General features: G+C 35.5%; 1 protein-coding gene across 3 annotated transcripts in view; it reads right to left on the bottom strand.

Moving 5' to 3' along the window:
* Positions 1–11100: 11100 nt before the first annotated feature.
* Positions 11101–20745, bottom strand: part of KLHL24 (kelch like family member 24) — a 31018-nt gene continuing 21373 nt past the window's right edge. For all 3 annotated transcript variants that reach the window (XM_015236677.3, XM_072961956.1, XM_072961949.1), the window contains 3 exons: positions 20112–20300; positions 18702–18890; positions 11101–13547 (listed from right to left, as the gene is read on the bottom strand). In XM_015236677.3, the coding sequence (XP_015092163.1) occupies positions 13347–13547; positions 18702–18890; positions 20112–20300 (579 nt within the window). In that variant the 3' untranslated portion in view covers positions 11101–13346. The remainder of the gene's footprint in view (positions 13548–18701; positions 18891–20111; positions 20301–20745) is intronic.

Here is a 20745-nt window from a genome sequence, read left to right as displayed (position 1 = left end):
GAGTCCATAATCTGGGAGAGAAAGATAAAAAGTCAAGTAAACTGAAAAGTTCTCTCACAGAGGTACATAAAGGAGGCAATGAGGGCAAACAAGTGCCATCTAACTCAGACTGGGATGGGAAGAGAACGATCATGGAAGCTCCCCTGAGGAAATGAACCCTATCTCTTTCAGAGAATGTAGAGCAGATGGCTGGAGGCCGGGCTATATTCCAAGAGAAGGAAGCCAAAACAAAGAGGTGGGTAAGTCCATGAAGCATTCCTCCTCGCCCCCCACTCCATCCAAGATTTGGGGAATTCCATATTGTATTTATTTTGGCAAGAAGCAAAGCCTTCCTCTCCCTAAGGAATTCAGATGTCTCCCTTTCTCTCACTTTCCCTCTATCTCCATCTCCCTGGCCCTTAGCAGCCAGCCAGCGAAGTGAACTAGTGTCGGCTAATTGTTTCCACTGGGAATTTCAATCAAGGAGTAAGTGAGGTAAAAATAAATTTATTAGCATGGTGGATGCATAGGGATGTTCTATCCAGGTTATTTCTGCTGTCTACTGAAATAAATGCACAGTCTAAAAGTTGAGAGTTATGGTTTATTTGATAGACATTTCTGAGGATTTGAACCCCTTTGAGCCCAGGATGACAGCATCCCAGATGGCTCTGAGGGACTGCTCCGAAGAGGTAGGGAAAGAGCCAGTATATATGAGTTTTACAACAAACCCAGGTAGTCGGAACATTAAAAGATTACTTATTTACTGAAGAAAACCAGACATTTTAAGTTAAAGAATTTAGCATTTTTCTACATATGGGAGGGAGGAAACATTTGGGCTCATTGAAATCATTCCTTTGACAAGCACCTAGCTACCTAGGGCCAGTATCCTGTCCTTTCACATTCTGAGTCCCCTCAGGCTGCTGAGGCTGGGCTGCCTGCTTGTTTTCACTGTGGAAGGTGGCAGGCAGGGGCTGATAACTTGATAGCTTCAGCGTTCTTTGCTTACTGATATGGTTTGTAGTATTTTTCATTCACACTGCTTAAAGATCATTGTATGTGTCCTGTTCCCTGGCTCTCTGGAGCTGCCTCAGTTTCTGCCTGTTTTCCAGGTATGACACTTGGCTCACTCATCAACTCTGTGAGCCTCTGCTATCTTCCAATAAGTTCCCTGTTCACACAGAGTTGTTTCAATCATATGCCAACAAAGAACTTTGATCTTGGGCAAACCATTTAGAAGGCTCTTCAATATCAGAGCTGATGAAGGTGTGAACTAAAGCACTGGTAGGGAGGATGGGAAGATAAATGGATAGATAACAATATAAAGAGGAAGATTTCCTTGCATAAGGTAGGTATTCAATAAATAACAGGAAAAAATTACTCCTAGATTTCTGGCTTTGATAAGCAGCCAGTTTTGTTGCTATTAACCAGAAAAGAAAATACAAGATAAATATTTTTGGATAAAGAGGTTTTTGAGTTTCAGGTTTTAGTAGTCCCATATTAAGGACTCATAGAGACATTTCTGGAAGTCATTTGGATATAAGTATCTAGTCTAAACATTTAGATTTAGGAGTCATCAAATATACTGGAACCATAGCACTAGATAAAATTACCCAGGATAATTATCTACAGGGTAAGAAGAAAGCCTGATGATTGAGAATTTAGGGCCAAGGTGGAGAAAGGGCCCATGAAAGAGAAGTAAACGGATAAGTGTGATGATAGCCAGGATAGAACAATATCATCAAGGAGCATTAAATTTGTTAAATAAGAAAATGACTTAATTTAGCAACGAACATGTAATAGAGCTCTTGGCAAGTGTGATTTCCGTAGTGCTGTGAGTATGTGAGGCCAATTGTGGTGTATTAAGAAGTGAGGCAAAGGAGAGACTTAAAAAGAAGGTAGAGTTAGAAAGGAACTTGGGGCTGCAGAAAGGATTTTAAAGATGGGAGAGGCTAGAGTATGCTTAAATCAGGAAAGCACTCATAGGAAGAGAGGTTGAAAATCAGAGAAGGAGATAGAAGGAAGTCCTTAAGACACTGGATGAATGGGATTCAAAGTTCAGATGGGGGAAGGGCACCTAAACCCTGAAGAGAGAGGATAGTATAGGAGTGGAGATTCTACTGCATGTCTTTCAAGTCTTTGAAAAGGAAGGAAGATCAACTGCTGAGAACAAAAGAGAAGATAGTGGAGTGCTGCAGGAGAGTGGTGAATAAGCTGGTATAGAGATAGGAAAAAGATGAGAGCAGGTACACACTGAATAAAGCCTGGCTGAGAATATCTTGCCCAGCTGAAGTTGGAGATGACAGAATTTTAGAGGTACAAATTTGCAGCTAATTGATTTTCTCTACCTGTGCTCAATAACTTGGGAGAGGAGCAGAGAGGGCCAATAATTGGGCTGATAAACATGGATGCAGTAGGAGAGTAAGTGAAATGGGAGATCAAAAGGTGAGCAAATCTTGAGTGCTGGTGAGAGTGTTGGAGTGACACTGCAATGATGGAATGCAGGCTGGGAAGAGATAACGGGTACCCTAGGGGCCTGCATGAAGAGGTGTTAGAAGACTGGAGATCTGGGTGAGCTCACAAGGAAAGTCATAGAATGAGAGAGGTGGAAGGAAAGGAGGGCTTTAGAGTTTAAGGTTTCATTGGAAGAGTAATTCTGGGTGATGAAATGATCTGAGGAATGGCCTTGTGTGTTGGAGTGAGTGGGAGTGAGGGTCTGTTGACTAGAGGTCAAAACAATGTGAGGTTAGAGCAAAGGGATGGGTCCTATATGCTTAAATGACCCAGGATAATGGCAGAAATCAAATTTAAAGAGCAAGACTATGAGTCATATGTCAAATCTGCTGATAAACAATCTTATGAATTGTAGGTATCCAGAAACCACAGGTTGAGAAGTAGAAAATTTTTTTACTTCTACAACAAACTAGGACCTTAGTGTAATGTTATTTCTATGTCTCAATAAGCAGCCCTTCCCTGATTGCTGTGTATTTCCTCACTGGACAGAAAGCTCTGGAGGGCAGGGCCTGTCTTATTAAATTAGATCCCACAGCACCTTATCCAGTGCTTGACAGCAATTGGAAAGAAGAAAACATACAATCTCTTTACTCTAGAAGGCGGTGACTCCTTATTCCCATTTGCACCGTTCTCGGTACCTGGAATCCTCTAACTTCCTCTATCATACTATATAGAATTTATCTGTTCATATGTCTGCTTCTCCCATCAGTCTGTAAACTTTAAGGACAGGGACTTTCACATTCATTACTGCAGTCCCAGAGGAAATATTCTGTCTGATCCACATTAAGGACACCAATGTTTGTCAAATAAATAAATGAATACATAAATGAATGAATCTCTCAGCTGTTAATAACTACCATTCCTGATTAAGCCCCATTGTCAATTATTGAGCTTTGGTCTTTTCTCTCTAATTGCTGCCAGACACTGGGTAAGGTGCTGTGGAATTAATTTAAAAGGCAGGCCCTGCCCTCCAGAAGCTTTCGTTCAAGTGAGGAAATAGGTAGCAATCAGGGAAGGGCTGCTTGCTGGGACATTACATGCTTTTACATTCTAATGTAATCCTCACAAACAAGCCTAAGTAGGAAGAGGGGAAACTGGAGCCCAGAAGGATTGAATTATCTTGCCCAAAGACAAACAAGCAGTAAATGTTAAAGCTGGCATTTGAACACAATTCTGACTTCAAACTTACTTTCACATTATGTTGCCACCAAGCCTAGCCTAAGAGTAACAACTAAGACTTTTCAGAAAATCAATTTAAGTGGATGGCACCACAGTGCTAACTTTATCATTAAGGCAATGATTTCCAAGGGATTTTTTTTTAATTGCTATGTATGTTAGTCCTGTGTCCTCTGAAAAGCAGACACCAAGATGAGATCAAATGTGCAAGAATTTTTAATAAAAACATGCAAGAAAATGCCTATGAGGGAAAACATAGAGGGAGGGAGAGAGAAGACTGGGAGAACCAGTGGATCCCAAAAGCAAGTGAAGAAGAGAGGGAAGGAAGGTTGGATAGAAGCATCTTACATTGCCACATAGTCTCATGAAGGTTAGACAAAGCAGGAGGAAGTCCTGGAGCCCAAATCCAGCATCAGAAGAGACCTCTCTCTTAGGAAGAAGTGTGCCTCAGTATCCCTGCTACAAGTCATTGGCTGAAAGTAGCTGGTGGGAGGTGTGGCTTAGCGCCAATGCAAGTGCATAGCAAAGCCAGCAGCGGGGCATTATTTAGTCAACTGTACTCCCTGTGACTGGGGTTCAGGCAGGCCCTTTTCCATAGCTGTCACACTATGCTAGAAAGGCTGCTTTCTCTTTTGTTTTACCTCTTCTGTTTACCCACTTGCAGACAGTGAATTCCTATAAAGCCTTACTATCTCTAGTGTCATTCACCAAATCTCAGTAGAATGGAGTATGTGTGTTAAGCAAGTAACTATCATTTGAAATCCTCTTTGCTCTTTCCATTTGGACAAGATGCCTCCCTTTGTCACATTTTTCTCTAAATAAAAAGAAATGAATATTCAAAGCCTTGACTTTCTGCACTGATTCCCCTTTAGCACTTTGGTTATATTACATATGTATTATTATGTGTATTAAACTCTGACTCAAAAATCCTGTTTTAAGGTCTATACAGGCTCTTGTATAAAAAACAAAATAGTAAAGCATTAAGGACTTCTGTGCTGAGCGTGCTATTAAAATATAAAAATGAACAGGTGATTTTTTTTTTTTAAACTGAAGTATGGTTGATTTATAATGTGCTGGTTTCTGGTGTATGGCATGGTGATTCAGTTATACATATCCTTTTTCATTATAGGTTATTACTAGCTATTGAATATAGTTCCCTGTGCTATGCAGTAGGAACTTGTTTATCTATTTTGTATATAGTAGTTTGTATCTGCTAATCCAAAACTCCTAATTTATCCCTCCCCCTTTTCCCCTTTGGTAACTATAAATTTGTCTTCTATGTCTGTGAGTCTATTTCTGTTTTATAAATAAGTTCATTTGTGTCATATTTTTAGATTCCACATACAAGTGATATCATGATATGTCTCTATATGACTTTACTTAGGATGATAATCTTTATGGCTGAGTAATACTTCATTGTGTATATTGTGGTGTATATATACACCACAACTTCTCATCTGATTATCTGTCAATGGACGTTTAGGTTGCTTCCACGTCTTGGCTATTACAAATAGTGCTGCTATGAACATTGGGGTGCATCGTGTATCTTTTTGAATTAGAGTTCCCGCCAGATATATGCCCAGGAATGGGATTGCAGGATCATATGGTAATTCTACTTTTTGTTTTTTGAGCAATTTCCATACTGTTTTCCATAATGGTTCACCAAACTACATTCCCATCAATATTGTAGGAGGGTTCCCTTTTCTCCACACCCTCTCCAGCATTTATCACTTGTGAACTTTTGTCTTTCATTTTTTCTTGAGTTATAGTCAGTTTACAATGTTGTGTCAATTTCCAGTGTAGAGCACAATTTTTCAGTTATACATGAACATACATACATACATTCACTGTTGCATTATTTTTCACTGTGAGCTACCACAAGATCTTGTATATATTTCCCTGTGCTATATAGTATAAACTTGTTTATCTATTCTATATATGCCTGTCAGTATCTATAAATTTCAAACTCCCAGTCTGTCCCTTCCCATCTTACCCCCCCCGGCAACCACAAGCTTGTATTCTATGGTTATGAGTCTTTTTCTGCTTTGTGTTTATGTTCATTTGTCTCTCTTCCTTCCTTCCTTTTCTGTCCTTCCTTTTTCTTTCTTTTTTTCTTTTTCTTTCTTTCTTTTCTTCCTTCCTTCCTTCCTTCTCCTTTCCTTTCTTTCTTTCCTTTCTTTTTCCTTTCATTTTTTTTAAGATTCCACATATGAGCAATCTCATATGGTATTTTTCTTTCTTTTTCTGGCTTACATCACTTAGAATGACATTCTCCAGGGATATCCATGTTGCTGCAAATGGCGTTGTCATTTTTAATGGCTGAATAGTATCCCATTGTATAAATATACCACATCTTCTTTATCCAGTCAGCTGTCGATGGACATTTAGGCTGATTCCATGTCTTGGCTATTGTAAATAGTGCTGCTATGAACATTGGGGTGCAGGTGTCTTTTTGAAGTAGAGTTCTTTCTGGATATATGCTCACTTGTGGACTTTTTAATGATGGCCATTCTGCCTGGTGTGAGGTGATACCTTTTGTATTTTGATTCATATTTTTCTCATAAAATTAAGCATTTTCTCATGTGCCTATTGGCCATTTGTATGTCTTCATTGGAGAATTGCTTTTTTAGGTCCTCTGCTCATTTTTGGATTGGGTGTTGTTGTTGTTGTTATTGAGTTGTATGAGCTGTTTTTATATTCTGGAAGTTAAGCCCTTGTCAGTTGCATCATTTACAAATATTTTCTCCCATTCTGTAGGTTGTCTTTCCATTTTGTTTATGGTTTCCTTTGCTGTGCAAAAGCTTGTAAGTTTCATTAGGTCCCATTCTTTTAGTTTTGCTTTTATTTCTATTGCCTGGGTAGATAGGCCTAGAACATTGCTAAGACTTATGTCAGAAAATATTTTGCCAATGTTTTCTTCTAAGAGGTTTATAGTGTCTTGTCTTATGTTTAAGTCTTTAAGCCATTTTGAGTTTAGTTTTGTGTATGGTGTGAGGGAATGTTCTAACTTCATTGATTTACAATGTGGCTGTCTAGCTTTCTCAACGTTACTTACCAAAGAGACTGTGTTTTCTCCATTGTATATTTTTGCCCCATCTGTCAAAGATGAATTCACTGTAGGTGTGTGGGTTTATTTCTGGGCTATTTGAACAAGTGATTTGTGTCTTAATTTATAAATGAGACTGAGTGACAACATGGAGGGAGAGGTCAAAGCCATTGAAAGAAAACTTTGTTATTCCCCTTGAAGCAAGATGCACATCATGTCACACAGAGCCCACAGGGGAAGCACCAGTGTCCCAGAGGCAGAAAGAAATTAGGAGAAAGCCACAGACTTTCCTGGTGTTTCCATGAGAAAATCAAGGCATGGCAGGATAAACAGTTTAAGATTGGCTTGTTTGAATAATTCCAGGTGGTTTGGGGACAATGGGGAAGTTCTCAGTCTTCTGGTACCTGGCCCCAGGGTGATAGAAGGTAGAGGAAATGTTAGCTTGGTGTGCTGAAAGTTAAAGGAAGTGACTGGGGGTTTGGACAGGAGATTGGTTGGTTTATATACCAAAGCTAGGCTCACCGATGAGCTGCTTGCTACCCCTAGGAATTAGCTAGTCCTGGGAGGAACAGTTTCTCCCCAGCCAGCAAGGCTCTCTGAAGATGTCAAAGCATCATAAAATATAGAAAATAAAAAAGACCCCAACATAATTAGGAGGAAATCATGCCTTCTGATTTTCTTAGCCTCCATTAGCAGTTAATAGCAGAGAAACAGAAGACAGGTTTAGCTCACTTTGCCCCTCATTCTGTTAAGAGCACACTTTTTTTAAGAGAAAATTTAAAGAGGCTTCTATTCTTTACCCATTATCCGTGATTTTCCAAATATAAGCTAACAATTACTTTTAATTCTTTCAACTTCTTCCCTGATTGTGCATATGGTAGTTTTATCCTAAAAACAAAATACACGGAGGAGGAACCAACATTTATATTCTCCTCTTCTGTGCCAGGACTGTTCACTCTTCAACATACATCCCATTATCAAATAAGCCTGTAAGGTGAGTACTATGACTACATTTCCTAGAACAAGGGAAATATGGCTCAGAGAGGTTAAATGGCTTTTTGGCAGAGCACTGGCTGGAATCAGATCTGATGAAGCCCACCCACTTTCCAGAGGAATTAAGTACAATGAAAACACCTTTACTTTTTTTGTGTGTGTGTTTCTAAGTTTCCATTTTTTTTTAAATTGAAGTAACAGCTTTAATATTTATTATTTAAGATGCATTCTAACTTGCCATTGTATTTTGTTGGCACAATTCAAAGACTAAGCATAAAAAGCTAAGCATTGCTTGTGCTTCTGTAACATATCTTTTCGAAATTGTACTTTTGCTAATGTAAAATCAGACATCGCCTCTGTGGTTGATAATGTGCCCCCTCTTTGACACCTGAAATAAAATTTAAGTTCTTTACTCTTGATATTATTACAGGGGTATTTTTGCAACCCAAATCAAAAGAACACTACAGTGCAAATGTTATGGATCACTTTCCAGGAGTTAAAAACTTCTTTGAATAGGTAACACTTTCATGTGGCTCAGACTAAAGTAGATTATATACATATTTATATATATAATTACACATAACTCTATAGGAGTATACAATGAAGTTGCTTTTTACTTGTCCCTAACCCACCATTTCCTCATACACACCAATGTTTTTAGATTTTGTTTATCCTTCTAGTTACTTTGTGGGCATACCAGTAAATACACATATTAATTTGTAATTTCCTCCACTCCTTTTTCAAACAACCATTCGAATATATTTAAGATAAGACAAAACAAAAAGGTTTTGGTAAATAAAATTTAATACAACCATAGTCAAGTAATAATGGTTAAGAGACATTTTTACTAGATACAACAACTTTTAAAAAATTAAAGAAAACTATGCACAAAGGATATTTAAACAAGACATATAAGTATTAGTGTGCTGCAACTGAATTGAGAAGAAAGAAATACAAAGCTTTTTTTTCTCCACTGTGAAGACTCTGGAGCCTCTGAAAGCAAATGACATTTGGCTGCCTCAGGTCTGTACAAGTTGTAAAGCACATTATACTCTTGTTCAGCTCTGTAATTGTGTTGTCTTAGGTAGCTCCAGAAACTCTCAGTAAGAATTTAAATAAAGAAACCATGGGGAGGGGTGTTGGGGAAGGAAAGAGTAAGAACTTTTTCAAGAAAGATAAGTAAAAGAGCTTGTAGAGGGAAAAAAAATAGTACGTAAGAATGGAACAAAAATAAGAAGATTTACTTTTTTGATATTAGATGTAGATACTGCAAATAATGTTTACAAGGGTTTAATCAATGTAAGATAGATGTTTTTCTAAATATCTTAAAAAGCACCTTGGTATCAAACAAAAACCTTCCCAAGTATAATAAAACTCCAAACACTCAACAACCTTTCTTAACATTCTCTTTCTGCCAAGCAACCACATGATTGGTGCTCATTAAAAAAATTAAGAAGATAAATTTATAGGAAACAAATATGAAACTTATCTAAGATAAGCTTTATTTAGATTGAAAAAATGTTAAAATAGCACTAGAGAACTTAAGGCACGTAAACAAATTCAGATGCAGTTATTTTGAAAACATTAAAACAAATTCTTTTCTTTGGAAAAATATATAAAATAAGTTATGACTATTGCTATTTTAAAAATTTTTTATGATGATCATCTTTAGCACTAAGTAAATTTAATATCTAAGGCAATCTCACAAATGTAAAACATTCATAAAAAACATTAAAAAAAAGTCTGAAGTATGTTGCAAATGTCTCTGGAATTATCAATTCACACTCCTGGCTCAAGTGGTTTCTGATGCCTAGCATTAGATGTGACAATAAGTATAGCTAGCTGGTCAAACCTACTGCCTTGAAGGCCAATCAAACTGCCTCATTCTGGTTTCTTGGTATATGAATTTATTTATTTAACTAAAAGGAATAATGGGATGTGGTGATGTAAACCTGGCTTTCAGTATAATGGACAAGAAATCCTAATAAGGCCAAAACTATGTTGAGGTTAACTGGTGTCTTGAGTTTAGGAAAATAAAGGCGGTCCATAGGAAGCCTTTAAGAGACATTATCTTGTCACTTGGCACCACATAAGCAGCAATGTCTTCTCTTTAAATATACGGTCTAGAGTAGAAGATGACTTTTCCACATATAAATCTCAAGAAACCAAAGGCACACACAAACGATTCAACCCCTCTCTTTTCATATATGGGTTCTCACAGCAGTTCTTTAAAAAAAATCTATTGCCATATCCAGACGACAGGGAAAAAAAACACACCTGGTTTGAATATTGACAAAAGTAGTATAATTGAACCTTTGTCGTTCCTGAGTTTCAAAAAGGGTGTATGACAGTAGAGATACATAAACAATTCATTTTCACTAAGAGGAAATGTGTCAGTCCACAAACACTTTCACCTTTCTAAATATAAAAGAATGAATGTTTAACCACCATCATGTGTGAAGCCCCTTTACCAAATTAAATTTACTCTAGAATCATGAACTGAAGTTAGTTATGGCACTTTAAACACTCCAATTAGGCAAAAAGGACAAGTTAATACCCTCCCTGAGTATTTACATCATTTTTTTCCTTAATACCTGGTTTAAATGGAGTCAATATCTGTATTTCAGTCATCTAGGGAAAAAAGGGTTACTGAAGATACAACAGGCTACCATTTCATACCTGTGCAGTAAAGACAGTGGGAAGAGTAGAGTAGAAAAGGAAGGCCTTTTGTTGTAAAAATTAGACCACTTTATAGTTCACTCACATATAGAAACACATGAAAAAGGATTAAAATTCATGAAAAAAGAAACTACTTTTCTGTTGATCCACAAAACATACTTTTAAATTTCCTTCCCACTGAGGTATCATGGCTAGGGTTAGCAAACTTGTAATCCACCTCCAATCTGTTTTCTGATCTTGTTAAACTGTATGTATCATATAGATTTTGACGGTATACAAGCCATCATACTAATACTTATCCTGTACTTTCATATGTAAAGAAGTATTCTAGAAATGCCCAAATTAAAATAAAAAACTTCTGGAACTGAATTTAATAAGGTCAGCTCATTTTTACTTTATGTGCCTTTTTCTGATCATCACAAACTGATAAAATTCTTGGTGCTTGTATAAATGTGTGTAGATGAGCATACTATCTATCTACATATATATACATGTATCCTAACCCAAAGGCTTCTATGAGCATCACCCACCAAAAGAAAATCTGTCAACTCTGTGATGACAGTATGAATATAGTCTGACACCAATGTGGTTGATAAATCCCTTTTGATATACTAATTATACTTTAAAGTTCTTTATTATTTTATCAAAGCTAACATTACTATTTATCAAAAATCAATAAAGGAAGATAAAGAATTAAAGGAAAGTAAAGTATCAGGTAACTTTAAAAATTGTTACTTTAATTTCATAGGGTTCAAGCTAAGTTCTTGGTGGCCTACTTAATTTATGTAGTTTTAAATTATGTAGAGAAAAAAATTAAACAATATTGGCATGAGGTCTATGTCTAAACAAATTCAGTTTTATGGGATTTCATTTCAAATTTACTACAATAAACACATGAATATTAAAAATAAATGTGTAACAAAATACAAGTAAATAGTTAATACTTTTATAATAGACAAAAATACTAGAATACAAGTTATGTTGAGAAAGTCTTTTTGTGTGAAGTGTCTGTATTTATGCATGGGCATGATCTTACAAATACACATGAAAATAACAAGTATCATTTATATAATCCTCAGCACTTACAAAACACTTTTCTCATACGTTATCTCATATGCCACAAAGAATTTCTGAACTAAATAGGTTCCATTATCTACAAAAGTTTGATGCAGAAATAGATGTTTACTCTAAAATTTAAAACAGTATCCCAATTGTATCTACTATTGCCTTTCAACTAAAATGGTAGAAAACTGTTTTCTAAATTGCTTTGATAATTATCACAAAAAGGTATATACCATTTCATATATGATTTGAAAAATAAAAATTCCCTAAAAATTTAAGTTTTTTAGAGTTTTCCTCAGAATTCAGATTCCAGCTAAGCATTAAATTTGATGCCATATAGTTTATTTGAAATCTCTGTATCATTCTAAAATGAGGAAAAAAAAGTAGTTTATCAATGTTAGATTTTTGATTACTACCTTGGTTTTAACAGAAATCTGGTGACACTATAATCACATATTAGCGTCATTTCCCCTATGACAAGGAGTATGTAATCATGATGTGAGATGACAGTAACGCCTGGGAAGTTGAAATACAGCAGGCTACCTGGAACATCCCTAAAATGTTGTAAATTTTATCTGTCCACCCAGAAATAACAATAATCGTCTATGCTGTAGTTTCTGCTATTCCATTTGCCTTAGAAAAAAGTTTTACATTCTTCTCTGAAAACTAGTAAGCTTTATTAAACTGAAACTGAAACATCTAGACAAAGGCAATTTGATGCATAGAAGCTTGAGAATGTTGATCAACATTTTACACCATGGGTACCAGATGAAAGAGATATTATAGAAGACTGCCAACTACTGCTGTTAAATTTCTTCAGATAGCTAATTAAAAAAAATTATGGACCCACTGAGACAGGTGGTCCCCACTTTATCCTGTAAGGACAGCTTAACAGTAGAGACTCCCAGGATTTTCAGCTGTTCACAAGAAAACAGGGTAACCAGGAAGAGGTCCTCACCCAAAGCACCATACTAATGAGGTCAAACCATACTGGGCTAGGGAGAAAATCTATCCCAGTTTTTCACAAGATAATATTACAAAGTGGATTTCAACTTTTTTTTACCAGGTTCAAGAAAAGGCGCTTCCTTAGAGGATTTAGAGATGATACATAAAGACTTTTGTGAGCCACGGTGGGTCATTTTCCTTTCAATGGTCTTAGGTAGCTTTTTTCTTAGGAACTAATCTGCAATTTTAATCCCCATTTTAGGGGTACCTGCTTTTATATCTCCTCCCTCCTCAAAAATCTTTAATATAAGAAACCAATTCAAAGAATGAAGTCACAATAATTCAGTGTTTTTTGATACTCAAATTGTTGTCATTACATTTTTATCAATTATAGGGAAAAAACCCAGTAAAATTAATCATTTTGGATATATTTTTCAGTGACAAAGATTTTTAAAACTGATTTTTCCCCTTTAGAATGATTCTAAGCATTATGTGAGTCAACCTAAATGAAGCCTTAAGTCATGAAATTTTTTCTTTCTATATATACATACACACACACACATAAGACAAAATAAGGAATATACAGTCTTGCAGATAAACCTACATAAATGAAGAGACCATTCACAAATTCCTAAAAGGTATGCAGGCAGACATTATTATTATATGCAGGCAGACATTATTTCCTACTTCACATAGGTTTCTTACAAATACAAAGATACACTCTCAAAGCCCAAGCAAAGACCACTATTACCTTCAACATATATTTTTTTTTCAATTACAGGAAAGGTTTTATTACAGTTTGAAAGATTGATATTTTGGGGAGAAAGGCACCACAATTATTATTTTTACCTTTTTGTGCATATGGTATAAAGGAAATATGTCAACTTCCCACTCTGGAGTTTTTAAAACCTCTCATCTTGGATTGGTGTGGCTTCTTGGGTGAGGTATCCTGGCTTTAGAGCTTAAAGCATTTCTCATTGTATCTATGAATAGTCACACATCCGTGATAGGACACTGGCCTGGGCATTGCAGCTACCCCTGTGATGATACTTGTTGCAGGATCATAACAGAGAATAGTGTCTGTAGCTTCTCCATTTTCCCGTCTTCCACCCAGGATATATATTTTACCATTACACACAGACATACCACAGTTTTCCTGTTCAACCAAATTAAAAAAAAATTAGCTGTTGAAGATAGGGGATTTGGTAGCAAACTGAAAAGTAAAATAAGGCATGCTTTAACACAGTCAAAAAAGGAGACATGAAATAAGCTCCCTTTTGCCCAACTCCTGCTCTATATGTGAGTACTAGATAATTTTGCATGGGTGAAGGGAGTGTTAAGATAGAATGTATGTCAGTAATTGGGATCAAGATACGGGAAGTGAAGTGGGGGTGGTGAATTGAGAGAAGAGTTTTAATTATCTTAATAGTAGTTTAACAAAAACATCCTTGAAGAGTATGGCTTGCTTCTCCTATTACAGGGAAGTGGCTATTACATGACCAAGGGATAGGGACATTATTCATTATATGGGATTACCCACAAATTGAATGAATGAATGAAAGAGCTATGACCAAATTAACAAAGATGTTATTAGAGGCCTTGGGTGGGGCATAGAAACTCCCCAGATAAGATTTTATAGTTAACATTCCACACAATGAGATTCTAAGCTAAATTTTACTCCTGTGTCAATAACTATAATTATTATACAAAACAAATATTCTTGCAAGGATAAGAGTGATTCTTCAAAGAAAGAAATCACAGTAAAATTGTCTCACTACTGCATGTATCTGGTTATGCTACAGGTCGATTATTCTTCTATTTACAATTTACTTTAACTCAGAAAGTTATTGATCTTACTTATTATCCTGTTTCCACATAACCAAAAATGAAATGGGTTCTACCAATGAGTACAATAAACATTTTTACTTGATCAGATTTGCTATATAAAAATTTTGCTCTGGTAGAAAAAAATTAAATCTTGGTGGACTAAAATAATAAAGGATAGTATCTTAGGGTCTAAAAGAATTAGGGAGTATTTAAAAATTCTTACATTAGAGTTTATATACACACAAAATTACTTGCCCCATTATCATGTGAATGACAAACTTTTATGCAGAATACCACCCGTGAATTGTACCAATTATGTACTAAACTACAACATTTTTCATCTAAAGCAAAATGAGCTCTTTTTATAAATTCTAAGAGTTCTGAATACAATAAAAAACAACACCCTTAGTTTTTAAGTACATGTTGACTTGTACTACCAAACCTTAAAGTCACTTTGATGATGATTCTTAAGCTATATAATTATAGGCTTTTGTTATTAACATCATTTCATAAATAATTCTCAGAATTAAATAAAGCAAGCAACCATGAAAACAGTTATTCATTCATATCAGGAAATTACTTGTACAATAGTTTATTTCACTCTGAGAATCTCAAGAGTAATGGCAGCTAGTAAGAAAACTAATTTATTAATATATGAAGTTTTAATGTTATTTTTCTGACTTCAATGAAACACAATGAAATGAAACTGTAAAAAATACCCCTCTCCTTATTTTTTATAATGCTTAAATGTTAAAATGACAACATAAAGAGAAAGAATCAGATTTCTTTTATTATTCTAAACTCAGTGATATTTTAAATATCTAGTCCACAGAAGAAAGGTTAAAAAAAACAGGGAGTAAAAAAAAAAAAAACAAAAAAACCCCCACAATTAAAAAAAATATGTTCCTGATGAAAATTAAAAAGCAAAATATGTTTAAAATAGTATGTTGTGGCTTTTGAGAATTATGCAAAGTCCAAAGGCAAGGAAATGGTGAAGTACAGAAAGAGAAAAGGCTGGGTCTATCAGGACTCATTTTTTAGCTCTTTTTTTGGTCATTCACTATTCAAAGCATTAAAAAAAAAAACAAAACACAACCTTTGACTCAAATAGCTGTCTACCATGAGATTACAGTTGACTTATCCTCTTTCATTTGATTAGTATTAAAAAGGTAGGCAAACACTTACAGATGGTTCAAAAATTGCCTATCAATAATATGCACTTAGAGGTACTGGTAATAAGAAAGGACCAGGGGAGAAAAGATAATCCTAGAAATCTCAGTATTTTTTTTGCTTCAAGAGATTTGATATGGAATACTTGATTTAGATTTTAATGATCTGTCTTTGTTATAATAAATATACTTCTGATCTAAATGTTCCTTGAAATATCTGAAGTCAGTATCAGTCATTGTTTAATTAGGGAAAATGTGCCATGTATGTCCTGTTGTTTTTCCTTAGTTTTACCTCAATCATTTAGTTAAAATATATTCATTATATACCCTGTATTACGCTAGATGCTGGCAATTATCTTCCTAAGCTCTCCTACTGTCTTATACAGTATAGTCAAGTTTTAAATGAACAGTAATTCTTAGCAGAAATGCACTGTGCTTTAAAATATGCACTGTGATAAATCAATAAAGAATAGATTTGGTTAAAAAATTCAGAATTAAGTGTAAACACTCTGTCACACAGGTGAATGTAACAGGGTTCTTATGTGGCAGGGTACACCTCACTTACAGAGTTAGAAACTGTCCTTTCCAGGAGGCCACTGAACTAGAGAAATGTGGTTCATTTTACTTAAATGTGATATAAGAGGGTAGAAGATTATGTTCTCTCTACTATGAAGCTTGAGATCCTATTATATCCCTTTCATTGGTTGAGGCAACGTTTCTCTGAATATATTACTAAGTGGAGACTATATACCTCAATGTCAACAACTTTAGAAAAATTGTGTTATACTCAAACTCTAGTCTTTATCCTTATAGTCTATAATTCTTACATATCTTGCATATAAAATTGTCTTAAAATTAGGACCCACTGTTACTTCACTCCTATTTTACTTCACTATTATTTGTTTACTTATTCAATAAATATTTACTGAGCACCAATAAATGCAAGATATATGAGATGAGTTAGAAAATACAGTATCCTAAAGAAGACTGAATTCCAGTATGGAAATAAACAGTTATGTAAGGAAATGTATGACGTCCATAATAGAGATATAAATGTAGTGACAGAGCAAGAAAAAAAAGACATAAATTCTGAATAGGGCAACCTCAGTTTGTTGTAACTATATCCGGTCCTTGAAAGATGAGTAGAATACAAGTAGAGAAGGCAGAAAAGGTATTAAAGGCTAAGAGGACAGCATAAACCAAGGCAGGAACACACATCATCTGTATAGCAAATGCAAGCAACAGATACTTAATGTAATTGGGGTAAAGGTGAAGAAAATGAAGCTGGAAAGGCAAGCAGAGGTTAGACAACAGAAAGCATAGAATGAAGTGGAAAAACTTTTGGATTTTACTCAGTATGTTTCCAATCAGACGAGAGACATAATTAGATTTGCGGGAAAATAGCTGGTGGCAAAATGGGTTAGAGAAGCAAGACATTAGAGAAAGGATTACTGATTAGAATCCATTGTTTTAAGTTTAGGTAAAAACTGATGAGAAGTTGAATGAAAGCAGGAACCACAGGAATGGAAAAGAATAGGCAAAACTCTTAAGGACACAGAATTGATATGATAGACTAAATCAATTGAAGAGAAAACAAGAAAAATCTAAAAAATTGTGTCCAGGTATGCAACAGAAAAACATATATTAGTAATATATATTAGTCTCTGCCCCTAGTTCCTGACTTAAGAGCTCCTAAATCCCTTGGAATTTCCTGGTTGATGGGAGTGTCTTTTGTTCTAATGAGGTGGCTCTTGGTGGGCTCCAGATGAGGGCTGGTCATCAGAAAGATCAAGCCATAATTAGAAACTTGAAAGATTCACCCCACCCTCCCTTCTCTGGAGAGGAGAGAAGGGCTGGAAATTGAATCAATAACTGATCGTGTCTACAGGATTACACCTCCATAAAAATCCCCAAAGTAAAGGATTTGGAGAGCTTCTAGGTTGGTAAACAAATCCATGTCCTAGGAGTGTAGTGCACCTCAAATCCATGAAGACAGAAGGTCCCGTGCTTGGGACTCTTCTGGGCCTTACCCTAGGTACCCCTTTATTCAGCTGTTTATTTGTGTCCTTTTAAATATACTTCATTATATAATAAACCTGTAAACTTTAATAGGTGTTTTCCTGAGCAAATTACTGAACCCAAGGAGGGGGTTGTGGAAACCTTGAGTTATAGCTGACTGATCAGAAGTATTGGTGACAACCTGGGAATTGCGATTGGCATTTGAAGTGGTGACAGTCTTGTAGGACTGAGGCCTTAACTTGTGGAATCTGAAACTAACTTCAGGTAGTGTCAGAACTGAATTGAATTGTCAGACACCAACTGGAGATGGAGAATTGGTTGGTGTGGAAATAAACCCACATATCTGGTGTCAGAAGTGTTGTGAGTAAGGGAGAAACAGTTTTTCCATTCAGTAGGTTGCTTGGAAACAGAAAAAGTAGGCTTGGTGAAGAACGTGAATTGTTTTAAGTTTGAAGTCTTGGAATACCATAGAAAATATCAAATAGGCAGTTTGAAACTTGAGTCTGGTGTACAGGAGAGAGGCTATAATGGAGAGTAATATTTGAAGTCATCAGTACTGAGCAGTAATTGCGATCACTCAGGAATGCAGTATAAACTGGGATGAGGGCAGCGGAAAGAGGCTCAAGGAATACTTGTATTTAAGGGTTGGGTAGAAACAAAAGAGAGAACGTGAATGAGACTCAGGAGATTATTAGTAATGACTTTGGGAGTACAACATCTCTAGAGTGGTATAGGTAGAGCCAGACGTCCAGCATCAGCACCATTTCAAGTAGTTTGGTGGTAGAAGGAAAAAGGGTAGAACCCTGAGTCAAAAGGTGGAGGGAAGCCTTTCTGGAGCTGCGGTGGAGGCAGAGTGAGGGTCCAAGCAGGGTGTGGGTGGAGGAAACCCAAGTACAGCCATTTCCTTTATAACAAAAAACAACAAATTATCTAGTTTCTAACCACAGAAGGAAAGAAATCAATTTGGGAGCATTTCTTCTCTTTTGAAATATACAAGAGAGAGGGATAAGGACTGGAGTAGGACCTACAAAAGGTCAAGGGGGAAAAAACCCCAACAGACCAAGTGCAATACCAACTTTACCATGGGATTGTGAAGAGTAAGTTATTTCAATAAGACAATTCCTTGGAAGGAGTTCAAAACAAGTATACCATATGCTTTAGGTGGAGTTTCAAAAAATTATGAAACAACAAGCATACATGAAATAGATTAACAGTGAAGTTACAGTGTACTCATACTGGTCTGTACTTGGTCCCACCCAGACTGATTTTTCTTTTGGCCTATTTTATGTTATTACCTGCCGGCTGAATGTATTCTGTACATGCATCCAGTAATCTTCAACTGGGTCGTAACAGTATATTGCCTTGGTCAGTCCACCAGCAACATATATCAGGTTGTTTAAGGATACAGCTGTTATACACCTCTTGGCAATTGGGATAGCTGCACGAAGTAGCCAAGAATTGGTTTCTGGATCATAAGATTGAACCTAAGAATGTATAGAAATATTTAATTAAAATTTCTCAATAAAAATGCAAATTTACTTAATAAAAAGTCTACCAATATGACTAAAAATAAAAACCCATTAATTCAGACTTAAGGGAGGTTAGTTTGAGAGTAAAATATCTGAATATGAAATTCTCAAAAGAAATGCAAGTTTATTACTATCAAGCAGAATTTAGTTACAAACAGGGATTGTTTCCAGGATGAATGGCTACCAGGTCTGCTTAACTTATTTCCATTAAAATTAAGAGACGAGATTTAAAAAAAAAAATGTATTATATAGGAGAAGTATGCCTCAATTTGAATACAATTTCTTTACACATTTAGGAACTCCTTTCTTCAAAAGAACACAAGTGAACCTCAATTCAGTATACTTTGAATTATCACAAATTCTGAACTAATGAATTCTAAATATGTAACATTTGACATTATATTAAAATTTAATTTAGGAAAAGAATTTATTGATTGACAAAATTCAGTTAATTATTGCTAAATGAATTAGGCATTAGACATTTGTTTCCAGAATAAACATGGTATTTTCTGTCATGTCATGATGGCACATATTCTTTTGTCCCAGGAGTTCAATGAACGGTAGCAGCTTTGTGCTATATTTTATTTACATTAGAAAGGTTTCTTTCCTTTTCTTTGTTCTAAAGAATATTTTCAGAGTATGCAGAAAATGACCCAGCTGGAAGCAGTATAATTAGTTATTGTCTTACCCTTTGCTAATTCAATTCCCAATTGTGTTTTGTGTGAATAATTTTTTGATCCTGTAAACTATTTAAAACTGTTTGTCTGTTTGTTTATAGTTTATTTTTAAACTTTTTTGGCAGGGGAGGTATTTGTTAATTTACTTATTTTGATGGAGGTACTGGGGATTGAACCCAGGACCTTGTACATGCTAAGCATGCACTCTACCACTGAGCTATACCCTCCCCCTCAACAAAATAGTTTATTTAGTACAAGATCTCAACATTGAGATTAGTCTCATTTCAAAAAGACTGAATCACACTTTTTACAGAAAATGTTAGATATATTAAGATCTCACTTTAGTAACTTGTAACTCAGTGTTTTCCCTACAAAACATAAAGTACCAATTTTTAGAAGGCCCCTCACACTAAGAGACCTAACTACCTACTTGATAAACCTTCTGTATTTCTCTTCTAGTGTATGTCATTAGTAATTTCTATAAGAGAACAAGGCTTACCTTATCAGAACAAGTATTATCATCAGGTCCTCCACCAATCACAAACAATTTGCCTACACAGCTAGTCACAGCAGGAGAACTCACTGCTTCCTTAAGGGGAGCAACTTCAGTCCATCGATTTGAAAAGGAATCATAACATTCTACGCTGCTAAGTCTGTTTTGCCCATCATAGCCTCCAACAACATACACCTATATGTAAAAAACATGGAAAAATCTTAATTATCAAAAGTTTTAATTTTTAACTAGTTAGCTAAAGAATTAAGGGATCTCTCCCCTTTAAAAGTCTATGGTAACTGTAACAGCAACATACTTAGCTTATTTTCTGGATCTTTTAAAAGAAATTATCACTCTCTTACTACCACCAAGGAGCCCTTTTAAAACATTTTTTTTTCATAATAGTTCCCTCTGATGAACATTTAATACTATAGATATACTGCATATCTGTTTAGGTACTGTATATAAATCTGTGCTTTATACATGAAACAGTGTAATTTTTTCACCCCACCAAGAACCAATCTTCACCCTATTAGGGACAATACTGCTTGCATTAAGAATTACAGGACTTAGCACAAATGCTCACAATCGTGGATGATGAAAATATTCAAATATTATAAAGCAATGAAGCTATGAAACT

The sequence above is a fragment of the Vicugna pacos genome, chromosome 1 (assembly GCF_048564905.1).
Source record: "Vicugna pacos chromosome 1, VicPac4, whole genome shotgun sequence".
In the NCBI taxonomy this organism is placed as follows: Eukaryota; Metazoa; Chordata; class Mammalia; order Artiodactyla; family Camelidae; genus Vicugna; species Vicugna pacos.
This window is presented reverse-complemented; position numbering and strand designations above follow the sequence as displayed.